The sequence below is a fragment of the Ursus arctos genome, unplaced genomic scaffold (genome assembly GCF_023065955.2).
Source record: "Ursus arctos isolate Adak ecotype North America unplaced genomic scaffold, UrsArc2.0 scaffold_14, whole genome shotgun sequence".
NCBI lineage: Eukaryota > Metazoa > Chordata > Mammalia > Carnivora > Ursidae > Ursus > Ursus arctos.
Window position 1 is genome coordinate 8,041,833 of NW_026622808.1, and position 13,857 is coordinate 8,055,689.

A 13,857-nucleotide genomic window follows, 5' to 3' on the forward strand; every position below is an offset into this window, starting at 1 on the left:
AGCCCGGAGTCTTTGATGGGAGTCACTGGGAGCTCGGGCCGCCAGCACAGGCACTGAGATGAGACTCCTTGGTGAGAACCCTGGCTGCCCCTGGGTTTTAGTGCCCGTGGACCCGCTTCTAGCGGCCACCAAGCTGGGCCAGCCGGATGGCAGCCACAGGCGGGCCTTAGACGCCCACCTTTGTGCCCTAGTGAGCCCCAGTCCTCCATTCTTTAGAGGGGTGCTGACTCCCCGAGGACACCAGCTTGGGCCCCCGAGCATCTGTGGGCCGCAGCCGCGTCACCTGCCCTTGGAGCCCCTTTCTGGCAGGCAGGCTGCTTGGCGGAAAGTTCCAAGCACGTGACCACCTAAGCTAGCGACTTTCAGTTCCGTTCCTCTCCTCTGAACTTGGAGTCTGTTCTGAATGGAACAGAATGCTTGGTAAATTGGGGGGGGGGGTTCTTCAGGGGCTTGAGAAGGTGCTAGAAACCCTGGCGTGAGGCATTCTGGGATTTTGTACCTTCATACGAAAGGGGGCTTCATTAGGATTCTCCCCACTCCCTCCACCCCCCCGCCCCCAACCCCCAACACCAAGTGTTGGCAAAATTGTCTTGTTCCCCAGCTCGCTCCTCTGCAAAGGGAATTTTGACCAGGAGTCGTGTGGAGGGATCTCACCCTACCGGGAGCTGCCTAGGGAGCACGTGCTGGTGAATAATACTCTACTTGTCTTTCCAAAAGCATCTCCTAGGGCAGGGTAATCGATTTCATTACCGAAATACACTAGTGTAGAAAATCGGGGTGCAGTTTTTTTTTAAGATTTAAAAAAATCCTTATTTTATTTATTTATCAAAGAGAGAGAGAGTGAGCGAGCCCAAGCAGGGGGAGTGGGAGAGGGAGAAGCAGGCTTCCCGCTGAGCTGGGAGGCCGATGCGGGACTTGAACCCAGGACCCTGGGATCATGACCTGAGCCGAAGGCAGATGCTTCACCGACTGAGCCACCCAGGTGCTCCTCCAGGGTGCATTTTGAGATCCTTCAGGACAAAGGGAAGTGCTACCCCCCCCCCCCCGCCCACCTCCTTCTGACAGATAGGGGCATTGGAGCCCTAACGAGGCCAGGACAGTGACTCGTGGCAAAGGGGAAGAGAAGTCCGTGTTCAGCCTCCCCGTACGGGTTTGCGGTAAAGCTCACAGCTTAGTGAACCCTGGTTTGGGCATGCATTTTAATGACTTTCAAGTTTCATAAATCGCTTTGCTTCATGGGTGTCTCAGCATATCTTTCCCATCAGTTCCAAGTCGGGTTTGGCTGAGGAAATTTTCACTCTCTGGACCAAAAAGGTTTGGGGGACACGTATGGGGGGAGGAAGGTAACGTGACATGAACATTCATGTTCTTGCTCGGAGGGCTCTGTCCTCTCGAGTTTATGGGGCAGCTGCTTTTTCAAGTCTGTGCTGGTCACGTCAGTGCCTTGAAATGTCCCTTGTGGTGGTTTTGGGTCCTGTTATGTAACACGTTCCTCAGGTCGTAGAACCCCGGTGTTGGAGGGCTGGCAGCCCCTGGTTCTACAGACGAAGAGACAGAGGCCCAGGGAGGCCCAGGGAACTGCGTAAGTTACAGCTTGCTGTCGGGGAACACGGTCTCCTTACGCCTGGGCTTGTGTGCTTTCTGCCGATGCTTCTGGGGTCCCGAGGTTGGAGGCAGGATATCAGAATGGCCCACGCTATTTTTATCTGCCGGAGACGGGGTAGGAGGAAAGCAGCCAACATTCCTCGAAGTTTAGAGTTTGAATAAAATGTCTCAGTAAATCATGCGCTGGTGAACAGACTCATTCAGGTTTTCCTGCTCAGAAGCCAAAAGCCCCAACAGGAGGCTGGGGGCTCACCGCCTCGCCCTTTATAACTTTGAAACATCAGGGCCAGACAGAGCTCAGAAATGGGACCAAAGTTACGGGCTTTCTTTGGGGCTCCCCAAGCCCCCCTAGGCTCTAAGATGGGGTGGCAGGTGCAACTTCCCATCTTATTCCTAGAGCTGTTCTCCGTGTTTCTGGAGCGCCTGTGGGAACCGCCTTCCCACACGGGAGCCTGAACGTGGCCATGAGGCCATCGGGCACCTGTTCTAAACCTCGGGACGGAGCAGGACTGACACGTCATGGTGTTCGGTCAAAGCGGAGATTCTCCCAAGAGATGCCAGAGGGTGGGCATGTCCCAGTTCCCTGTCTTGTTGTACGGGGTTGCTGGACAGATACCAGCAGCAGAAGCACGAGCCATCTCGGATAGGGGATGTCTGCTGCCATCCAGATTTCCGCATTTTGTGCCCTGTCTCCTTTGGAACCCTATTCGTCGGCCCCTCTGTCTTCTCTCTGGACGGCAGGTGCACCGGTCTTTCTCCGGTGTCCGTGAAATAAGGGCTCTCACAGGAATGTCACTTCCTACAGGAAGGATTCCTGCCTGCCCTCTGCTGCTTGACCTGTAGACACTTCAGGGCTGTGAATGGCTTCTGACACGGTGGGGGTGATGGGGGGGGTCCAACTCATCCTTGCTCTTGCAAGGATGTTTGTTCGCAAAATTGTTTGTCGGCCCTCGCCCCACTGGAGACCCCGTGTTTTCCAGCCTAGCAAAGCTTCCCTGTGAGGGTTGACTTCCTGTACCCTCGAGGGGACTACACTGTAATTGTGTTCATCAAAATTCCTGGTTAACCAGATCACTCCATTCCTTTTTCGGATCAGAAAAGAGAGTTTATTGTTCTCTGTCCTCTCCCCGCCCCGTCCTGAAAAACAGGCCCCGTGAGTTGATTGGCCCCCACGAGGCACTGGGGGCTTACAGATGGCTCTGCAGAGAGGACGGAACCCTCGCCGAGTCCTTTAGGAGCTAGACACGTGTGGGGTGCGTGCATGGATTGGCACGGCTGGCAGCTCTATGGGTGCTGGGGGAAGGCTCCCCCGGCATTGGTGCCCGCCTCTCGGAGTGGTGCCAGTGACTGCCAGGTGTAAAGCCTCCTCTAGCAGTTTCGTGGATGGAGGTCAGTGATGGGTGGGATGGGGTAGGTAGCTGATGCCGGCAAGCGTGAGTGTGGCAGGCGTTCCACGGGGGCTGGAGCTGGGGACCTTGAGTGAGTCACCCTTTGGACACTTGTCACTACGATCCACAAGGACGTGTCATGGGGGCCGAGGTCTGGCATGAGTGAGTGATGGATGCCGGTCACTGGCATGTGGGTTATTGTTGCAAGCATGACCCCTTCCAGCCATTCACCCTGAGCGGGAGGCCCGAGGACACGTGGGTTGTGTTGGGTTTGCAAGAGTCCTGGGGACGTTTGCACTGAAGTGATGAAAGCCCGCTTTGGAAAGTTCCTTTAAGGGACTCACAGAAGCCATGCCACAGGTGATTTTGACTAAGAGTGGTTTGAATATGCACGGGAAGAGTTCTGGCAAAACCTCCAAGAGTCGGTCCCATTCACCGAGAAATCTTGCACTTGGAGGAGCGGAAGAAGAAAGGCATCCTTCCTGGCTCTCTTTGGCTTCTTGTTGGTAAAAGCTGGAGGTGAGCCTTACGTGCTTGACCCCCTCTTCATGCAGGGGTCCAACCAGAGTGGCCCAAGGTGATGCAGAGAGGTCAGGTCAGGACTCCCTGTGGAAGCCGATTGCCCATGGGGCCAACAAAAGGAGGTCAGACTCACAGCACCCGAATCCAAGAAAGGTCTGCGGTCCCCAAGGACCCTTCCCTTCTGTCACGGTCCCGCTGGCTTTCCCCAGGAAGGTGATGAGAGCAGATCTTCGATGCCAGAGCTTGGGAGCAAATTGGCGAGGCCATCGGGACCAAGAGGAAGAAGGGAAGGCCTCTTGTTGGGGTAGGAAGAGAGGCGTTCTGATTTCATTTCCCTAGGTGCCCTCGTTTTACTTTGTCTTACCCTCTTGATCTTTTCTAGTAGTTTCTGGAATTTGTGATCCAAGCTTTTGCCTTGGTTTATACCGTATATGGAGAATAGCGACGGGTACGCAGAGCCCTGTAATTAGATTGACGATGATGGTTTGCACATTCTTAAAGCTGCTTTCGGTGGTCAGCCCGGGACCTTTTTACCTTAATTCTTCACCTTTGTCGTCATCTCTCCGGCAGCTGTGGGGCGTCTTCTAAGCACTTCTGAGGAGGACACACAAGTCCCCAGTCCCATTGTCTGCGGACCTATATTCCCTGAACCACTGTCCGTGGAGAAACATCTTTCTTTCCCCCTCCTCTCCTCTCCCCTCCCCTTTCCTTCCTTTGCTTCTTTCTTTTTCTTTCTTTCTTTTCTTTCTTTCTTTCTTTCTTTCTTTCTTTCTTTCTTTCTTTCTTTCTCATTCTATCCATTTATTTGAGAGAGAGAGCATGAGCAGGGGGAGGGGCAGAAGGAGAGGGAGAAGCAGACTCCCGCCGAGCAGGGAGCCCCATGCAGGACTTGATCTCAGGACCCCCTGGGACCACCACCCGAGCCAAAGGCAGACACTTAGCTGACGGACCTACCTAGGTGCCCCAAGGAACGTAGTTCCATGGAAGACCGCTCGGCCACATAGCAGGGTCTCCGCATTTCCCACGTGGCAATCCAGATGTATCTTTTGAAATGAAGTTACAGAGAAACCAGAAACCAGCTTTATTTATTTATTTATTTTTTACTCGTTTACTGGGGACGCCCTTCTCCTATGCAAACCATTATGGGACTTTCTCCTTATCTTTGCCGTGTAAATACATCGTTCACGGTGTGCCTGCCACGGGCTTATAAAATCCGTTCTCCGTGCAGCAGTGTGAGACCTGCCACGCTGCATGTACGTGTCTTCTTTTAGCTGAGGAAAGGTTTTTTCCCCTCCTGTCAACCATGGTTTATTGTTTCTTTTCTCTTCTTCGGGCGGACCTAGCATCTGTATCTTGCCTTGTTCTTCTGGTCCTCTGTTCTTTTTTTTTTTTTTTTTTTTGGTGCATTTCCTTTGCATTCCAGGAAAAATTCGTACTTTGGCTTTCTACATAACTAATGCTTTCCTTTTTTCCCCCTCTTTGCAAGACAAATTCCACATTCTGTTGCAACCTCCGTGGATGTTCCTTTGTGGCGACCTCGTAAATTTCCCTACAATTTTGTTAATTTCCTGTCCCCTTTTTATAGCATTCGTTTCCTTTTTCCAGTCCGCTTGCCTTGTTTGCGTTAGTTTGTCCGATCCTCATGATTTTTTTGCTCTTGTATCGTGGATGCTCTCTATCTTCCTGCTTTCTATCGAGGTTGCTAAACACTTTCCTGGAATTTTCCGTCTGGATACCATATGAGGTCATGGTTAGAAGTTTGTGTCTCCCCGGAGGCTTCTGGATACTGTTCCTCGATTTATTTTCTGCAGTGAAAGAAACTATGTTATCTTGTCTTCCCCCACCTCCCTGTATTCAACTTGAATAGGCCATTCATCGGGATCCATTAAGAGCTGGGATTTGTTACAGGTGGGGCACGTGGCGCTTGGACTGTCATTCTGCCCACTTGTTTGGTGAAAGCCTCAGGTCTGTTTGGAGCCAGTTTCTACTACGATTCCAAGTTTCCATTGGTCCCTCCATCCCTCCAGCCAGTGTTCTGGGCGCTGTGCCGGGACTAATGCTAGGGACAGCATGGACCTGGCCACGTCTTCCCGAACCTTACAGCCTGTTTCTCTGTTGTGTGGTCTCCCCTTCTCCTCCTCCCACTGGCCAGGTCTCCAAATCTCTCCCCCTTAGAAGAACATGACAACGTTGCATGGGTCCATCCTCTCCCCGCCAGCCTAGGAAACTACTCGTGAGGACTTCACTTCCCAGGATGCACTGAGCCCTCGCCGGGGACCCTTACTTCCTCCCCAGCTCTCCTCTGTGAGTCGCTCTCACACTGGATAGAAAGGCTTCCCGAGCTGGAGAGAACGGTACTTTCTCCCCAGTGAGACAGAGCACAGGCGCCCCATACCCTTAAAGGCGCAGATCCTGAGGCAGGCGGCATCACCGTGGGAGCTGGGGCCCTGCCTCCTGCTTTGTGTCTTAACCCATGGCCAGGGGAGATGACCTTTCTTTCGGTGGCCGTCCCCAGCTTTGCGTCAGGGTCTCTCCACCCCGAACAGGTGTCTGGCAGCAAGATGTGGAGCGGACGTGACTCTCCAGTCCCCGGCCCAGCTGGGGCTTGGTCGTCTTGGTGGCTCGCTTGCAGCCCCTGTCACTACTGCTCATTGGCTGAACCCCCCACTTGAGGGACAGTGAGGCCAGCCCTGGCCCCTGGGTCCTGGACTGCTCAGGGTGCTCCTGTACCACAGTGGTTTCGGGGACTGATGCCTCCCAGCACACCTGGCCAAGGCCCGGCTGCTTCCGGGTGTCCTGGCTGGCTGTGCGTTTGGGAAGAGAGAACTTGCTGGAGAGTTCTTTGTGGAGGAGCCTTCAAGCAGTGCCAATCACAGCACCCGGCTCATTAGCAGTCATTGCCATGGCAACGGGTCTGCCAGAAAGTGGCTCGTTAGGCTGACAACTTCAGAGATGTTATATATAGATCTGGGTGTGGGGGGGAGTGGGGGTGTGGGGCCCCGTGGATATGCCTTTCTCTAGAGCTCCTATTGCTTCTGGGCTTGGGGTGTGAGAAGACGCAGAATGGGGGGACCTTAAAACCGTCTGATCTGGCTGCTAAAGCATTTGACGACTGCCCGTGACTATCTCAAGTAGCATTTGCTCACATCTGTAGAAGGTAAGAGTCAGGTGTTCCCAGAAGCCTCCTGAGGGGGAAGGAGTCCTGGGCTGAACTTGACGCGGAGTGGAGGCCGTGGGGGGCTGAGTGGGGGGGTTAGTACCGCCTGGAGACTACAGAGACCGATTGAATCCCTCTTAAAAGAAGTCTCGTTTGAAGGGCTTGGGGATGGCAGCCTTTTCCTTAATAAGTAGCCATGCAGCTAAGCACTGTCTTTCTATAAACTGTGCTCATTAAAATTTTATGTCCCCAGTTTTGATTTCAGAAGCACGCTTTCTCTCAAGTGCTTTCTCTAAAGCTGCACACCAGCCCGTTCTGAGTTCAGGGGGCATGAGGCCCCCCGAGGATGCATGTTTCGAAAGACAGCTTCCCAGGTTCCAGGTCAACCTGGCGTTTGGAGCAGAGCCGAGGAATCTGCATTTTTAACGCACATCCCAGGGGACCGACTGGGGGTTCCAGGGACCACCCTTTGAGAAACACTGCTGTAAGCAGCAGTGGGGGTGTAGATTTTATTTTCAGTCTCTGGGTGACTTTCCTTTGCTTGCCTGCTCTTTTTTCTTCCCCGAGGAGGACCAGTAGCCATCATCAAGAGGAAAATTTCTTCGGTGCTGCTGTTTTAAATAAGGAGACAAGGAAGTTAGCCTGCAGCTGGGAACGTGACTGCTCGGGTGTGGGTGGTGGGTGGGTGGGTGTGCTCATCTCCTGGGAAGGCATATGCTCATTTGGAGACTGTGAGACAGGCAGGAGAAGCAGGCCTGGGTTGTGACCCTCCTTGGTGGGAGCTGGGGTATCAGGTGGTCGAGGGAAGAAGTAGAGCCACCCCTGGCTAGCTGGGGAGAGGTGGACAGAGGGAACCTGGGTGTAGGGAACTGGACAGAAGTCTCTGGGGCAAGGCTAGTATCTCAAAGTTTGGGCTCATCATTTGTTTAGCTGGCCGCGTTGGACAAGTTATTACATTCTCTGAGTCTTCGATTCCTCATTTTAAAATGGGAACGTGGCGGGTTTAAATTGCCAAAACTAGAGATAACGTGTGTAAAGCATCTGGCCCAGTCCTTGGAGCACTTTCGACATTTGGGGCATGATAAAAGTCATTATCGATGGACGCAAATGGGATCTGAGCTCGTATGTTTCTTGATTACTGGCTAGATTAGGGCTTTGAGTCGTCTAGAAGCCCCCTGATGCTCTATAGGAAATAGGGTGAGGGCGTGCATGCACACATGACTCCATTTTGGGGGGCAGGAGATCCATAGTTATCTTCAGATTCTCAGAGGATGGGTCTCCATAAACAGTTGAGCAGGTTGTTGACTGAACAAGGGGATCCAGGGGAGGCTGAAATCCAGCCTTGTGCTCAGGGCGATGGCCCATTTGGAGGAAGATGCAGCATTTTATGATTCCCACAAAGCCATGATATGCATCAGGTTAAGAATTTCTGAGTTGGAGGAAACTGCCTTCACCCTCCCCCCTCACTCCCACTCTCTCGGATCTTGTTCATTGTAGGTAGGCCCCGCGTGTCTGGGCCTGTGTCACCTCTGCTTCTAATCCCGATTCCCATGGCAAGGAGCTGCCAGAATGGAAGGAGAGAGGCCACGGGACTAGGGAAGGGAAGGGAAGGATTTAACTTGAAGGAAGCTAGTTGGAAGAATAAGTTAGACAGAGACTGTAATTATTGGGTCATTTATGCTGCATTGTCTTGGTGGCTGGGAGGCAGCTCTCCCAGGAGGCCCATCCCTCCAAGGCCATGAGCGATGAGGGAATGTGGGTGCTTTGGGCCTTTTCAGTGAGAGCCTGCAGGTGGGGAGTCCAACTTCTGTCTGCTCTGCAGCTTAAAAGTGATTTTTTTTTAAATTGTAAAGTACACCTGACATAAAATTTATCATGAGTGATGTCTATACATTCATAGTATGGTGCAACATTCATACCACCCCAAAGAGGAAACCCTGTACCCATCCTCCCCCCCCCCCCCCGCCAAGTCCCTGGTGACCCCACTCATTTGCTTTCTGTTTTTCTGGATTTCCCTCTTCTGGGGATTTCGTATAAATGGAATCGTATGCATGGCTTCAAGGCTCATCCATGTGGTAGCGTGCAGCAGAGACTCCTTCCTTCCGACGGCTGGCTGTCTCTGGATGTGCTGGGTTTTGTTGACCCGCTCCTCAGTTGATGGACCCTTAGGTCCTGTCTGCCTCTTGGCCGTTGCGGGTAACGCTGCTGTGAATGTGGAATTACAAGTGTTTGAGTGCCGTTTTCAGTTCTCTTGGTACATACCCAGGTGTCTCTGCGTCTTTTGACTCCTGACGTGTTTCAGGCCGCCAACGGGGGGAGCTTCTTTCTGGGAGACATCAAAGGCAAGGGGACTGTGGCGGCCGCGGGGGGATGGGGGCAGAGCACAGTCAGGTGGCAGACAGAGCAGGAGAGCTGAGGTCATGCTGGAGGGGGATGTGGGGACGGCCTTTGCTGCGTTGGCCAAATCAGGAAGTAGGCTGAGCTGGCCCTGGGGCCTTCCTCGCTCCTCCCCTTCTCTTCCAGCTCCTCTTGGCCCTTCCTGGCTTGGTAGCAGAGATGCCTCCCTCTGCAGACAACTTCTGTAGGGTTAGGGCACGGAGGGTCCAGCATTTCCTAGATGGGCGAGACCTCATGGTACCTCCTTGGTCATCAGTGTCCTCCAGGGGAAGCCAGGGCTTGTTCTGAGCCCACAGAGGTGGATGAATCCCCTAGAGTCATTCTCAAGAGAAAAGCACCGTGCAGACGGGACAGGTGTCCTTGTTTGCTGTCCCCCGGGTGGGGCACGGAGGGTCGGGAGTTTGCTCCGCTCACTCCACCAGCCCCGCTGAGGAGCAGTCTCCTTGCCACCCACGCAGCCTTCTCAGCAGATCCAGCTGGTCAACCTCCGAACGTGTTCCCTCCCCAGCAGGTGTGTGCTTGCCTCCCTGAGCTGCAGAGTCTTGGAAACAGAGGTCTGGGCAGACGTGACTGTTACTGGTGACATTTCAGGCGTGGTGGGGCAGGCTGGTGTGGGCCCCGACCTTCACCTGTCAGGGAGCAGAGGCTGTGTGAAGCTGGTGTCGCTGGGCACTTAAACACACTCCCTCCCGCTGGGACCCCGCGCTCCCTCCTAGGTGTCTTCACAGCAGGGCTCCTGTCCTCCTCCTCTGTTGTGTAGACATGTAGATAGATGTAGTCGGCTGAATCACTTTCCTATGGTGCGGCTGCCCAGGGGCTGAGTCAGGAAGGAGGCCCAGGCCTGAGGGCTGTTTGCACAGTGCTTCTTGGTCCCTCTCCCCTCTGTACCCTATTTCGGGCCATGTCTGTCTCTGGCCCTTGCTTAATACCCTTTAACAATTTCCCATTTCCTCCCAGGCGGCTGGGAGAAGCACCAGCATGGCCTTCCCATCTTGGACGCTCGAAGACATCAGACTGCAGCAGAAGCAGCCTGGCGTCGTACCCTCTGGTTCTAGAATATTTTGCTCTGAAGTTAAGCCTCCTAAACCTCCCTATTCCTCAGCCGAGATGCACGTCTCTTGTGTGTGGGGATATTTTATACACGTGCGCGTGCACACGTGAGACCCTGTGTGCATGTATTTGGACCACCTTGCAATCCAGGAGAGGCCAGAGCACGCGTCTGGAGGCCCAGGTAAACATGCTCAGATGTGAGTTTGGACCCAGTGGATGTGCTCTGTTGATGTCTGGCACCTGGTAGTTTAAAGACCTCCTTCCATACTGAATCAGAGGCATGTCGGGTTAACAGCTGTCGTTACCGAGGGTCCCAGGAGCATCCAGGATGGACCCGATCCCTGCTGAGGGCATGCAGGGCACACAGGAAGCAGAAGTAGCTGGTTGTGCAGCCTTCAGACAGCAGGAGAGCAGGGCGGGCAGGGAGCTGCGTGTCCATACTGCTTGCTTGGAACCTCTTTGCTAGTTTTCCTAAGTAGCCGTCGTTAGTGACCAAAGCTTTCTCTGTGGGCGTGGCGGAGAGCGGCCGAGGACATTTAGGAGCGGATTCATTTTAATACATCTGAACAGAGTCCAGCTTTGCTGAGAAATTCCCGGTCCCTCTCCTTGTATGGTTGGATCCGCTTAGCCATCTTCAGAAGGCACAGCCACTGTGTGGGCTAATTTGGACCCTCTTTCCTTATTTTTATATGTTCTTTAGCTCGCTGATTATTTTTGTTGTTTGAGGGACATTTGGATGCAAGAGAGAAGTGAAAAGGAGAGAAGAAAATGTCCCCCTCATGCCAACGTCGGAAGTCACCACTCTTGTAGCCTCTGTGGGTACACCTGCTTTCTCTTTCTTATATATATATATATTTTTTTTTTATTTCCCTCTGATTTGTATTTTTAAGAAGAGTACTCCTCTCTGAGCAAAAGATTAAACCAGGGCACGTGGGTGGCTCAGTCGGTGAAGCGTCTGCCTTCGGCTCAGGTCATGATCTCAGGGTCCTGGGATCGAGTCCTGCATAGGGTTCCCTGCTCAACGGGGAGTCTGCTTCTCCCTCTTCCTCTGCCCATCCCCCCTGCTCATGCGCTCACTCTCTCTCTCTCAAATAAATAAATAAAAATCTTTAAGGAAAAAGATTAAACCACGCATAAGTGCACATGATGGAAAGGGAGCTGTGGTTTGGGCCGTGGGTCCCAGTTTTCTCCAGGTTCCCCAGAGAGATTTGGACACTGGACCAGGAAAGCCCCCCTTGCCCTTCATCCATTCTTGGCGTCTAAAGAAGGCTTTCGATCTCGCTCTGCTGAGACTTCTGTGAATTAACTTCTGGTAGGTTTGCACAGCAGGTGGTGGTCCTGGGGGTCCAGGCTTTGGATTCCACAGTGGGCACGCGTGAGGACCGGGCCCCTGCAGCCAGCACAGCCCACCTGGCGAGCGCTCTCCAGGGGGGCTGTCGGGGAGAAGGTCCAGCTCTGCTCTCCGTCCTCTGTGGGAAGCTGTTCCTTCCTCAGTGGCTCTGAAGCAGCAAGCAGTCCTCACATCTCATGCTCGGGCAAGCCCCCAGTCACATGTGTGTGGCCTGTGACCTTCTCCCTGGCTCCTCCCCGCAGGGAGGCCAGTGGGCCACCTCCCGTCCCCCCCACCAGCATCACTCTTCCAAAGTGACTTCTGCTGCCTCTGACTTCCTGGCCCAGAACCGGTTGAAACCCAGTCGCCAAAGGGCCCGGCACGTGTGACCTTTTCTCTCCTCTTCCACAGAAGCCTGGAATGGTCCCCCCTCCGCCCGGAGAGGAAAGCCACATTGTCGTCCTTCCACCTGGCTGGCAGAGCTACTTGTCTCCCCAGGGCCGGCGTTACTATGTCAACACGGCCACCAATGGTGAGTCCCGTGCCGGGGAGCGTGCTGCACCGGCCCCCGCCTTTCCATCTCCCTCTCACTTCTCCCGGTGGCTAGGCTTTTGCCTCGGAAACTGGCTCAGAGGCTGCGGTGGGTTCTCGCTTTTCCCCACGGTGCTGGGTGGTGGGGGTCTGCACCAGATCGGGAATCCCACCGGGGTTCGGGGGGTCCTCCCTGGAAACTCACAACCGCCCCGGGCGTCTCTGTTGAGCCCAACCTCACGGTCTAGGGCTGTTTTCCGAACCCGGATCTCGAAAGATTTCTCTGGTCAACCGCTGGCTTGAGTCACGTTAACCAGGTTTAGCTACTGCGTGATTATCGTGGAACGTGGAATGTCCTGATGAGACAGACGTTCCCAAGAGAGGGCCGCAAGCGAGGGGTTTCCCTAAGTTCACCATGGATCGCTTATTCTTCCCGAAGTACCTCACTGGCTGGCATTTCTTGGAATGTTCTTTGGGGAAATGCTGGGGCTACTTGGGAATTATTTATTCTAATAGATAACACAAGTCCTGTGTGCATTTCTAAGTTGCGTTAGGACCACACCTCTGTGTCCCCAGTGATTGTGGGCTTCCTGGGCCTTCACGGGGACTCCAGGACCCCAGCAGGTGGGCTCTCGAGTAGGCTGCAAGAGGGCTGGAGAAGGTTTATAGAGGGAGGCACAGCAGGTTCCCTAGCAAGGCCGTCTTGCGCAGGGCAGAACCAGTGTAGCCAGTGAGGCCAAGAGCTCTGTCTCTTGACCTTCATGCCTCCCCGGAGGATGGAAACACAGAAGGTGAAATGTGGGGGGCATCACAGATCTGTGTGCCAAGACAGCTTGCAAAATATAATCCATATCCATGTGTTGGCTCAGACTTGGCCCCTCACTTCCTTGTCTGCACGCACCTGACGTAATGGTCACCTCTGCCTACAGTGGGACCCTGAGTACGGGGCATGGTGACAGCCCTGCACTCAGGTGTCCCGGTAACTGGAAAGAAAGCTTCTCTTTAGAGGGAGCAGCTCCCCTCCGGGGTGGCTGGTCCTTTCACATCCCCTGGCAACTGGCCTTCCTCTAGGAGCGAGTTCCAGCTAAAGAGGTAACTGGGGTTTCTAGGAAAAGGGAAGTGGAACTATTTCTGGTCATTCTAATCTTAAGCTTCCTCAAAACAAACACATGAGTAGCTTTGCGCTGTTACCGGGCTTTGAAGTTTCAGAGGAAAGTGTATATAGACACAGCTCCCATCTGTGAAATGCAGAAACTGGACCATATGATCCTGAGATCAGCAAGGCTTTGGGCCCGTTCTCATCCAGAATTAGCCTCGCCGTTTCGAAGGGGCTGGAGGTGGGGGAGTGGTAGAAGAGGCTTTCTAAAACTCTGCATTTTTGTCTTTTTTTTTTTTTTTTTTTTTTTAATTAGAGAGTGGTATATTCTTGGTTAAAAAAAAAATCTCAATGGGTACTAAAAAAAAAAAAAAGAAGTAAAAATCCCTGGTTCCATTCCCTAAAGCTATTGATCATGCATTTAACTGTCCAGATATCCGTATATTCTCTCACTGCCTAAGCGTATGCACGCTTATTCTTTTTAATACATTGGAAAAACGATCCATGTTCTAGAAATTGCTCAGAGAGCGTATTGTGGCCATCTTTCTAGCTACATATTTTCTAGCATACATACTAGTCCAGTTCATTTTGTAACATGCTGTGGGATAGCCTGTTGCAAGGGTATGCTACTGTTAACTCTCCCCTCTTCATTCAGAGGATATTAAAGTCCCGTGTTACAGTAACTGACGGGATCTAGCAGGTTTTTTTCTGAGGCCAAGACTTCAGCACATGCCCAGGGACGGGGTCTGGGGATATAGCGTCCCCAAGACGTTCCAGGTCA

At 53.2% G+C, this 13,857-nt stretch overlaps 1 protein-coding gene across 5 annotated transcripts in view; it reads left to right on the forward strand.

Annotated features, from left to right (window-relative positions):
- Positions 1–13,857, forward strand: part of GAS7 (growth arrest specific 7) — a 202,859-nt gene that overhangs the window by 106,105 nt on the left and 82,897 nt on the right. For all 5 annotated transcript variants that reach the window (XM_026520996.4, XM_057311319.1, XM_044391832.3 and 2 more), the window contains exon 2: positions 11,861–11,981. In XM_026520996.4, coding sequence (XP_026376781.1) covers positions 11,861–11,981 — 121 coding nt within the window. The remainder of the gene's footprint in view (positions 1–11,860; positions 11,982–13,857) is intronic.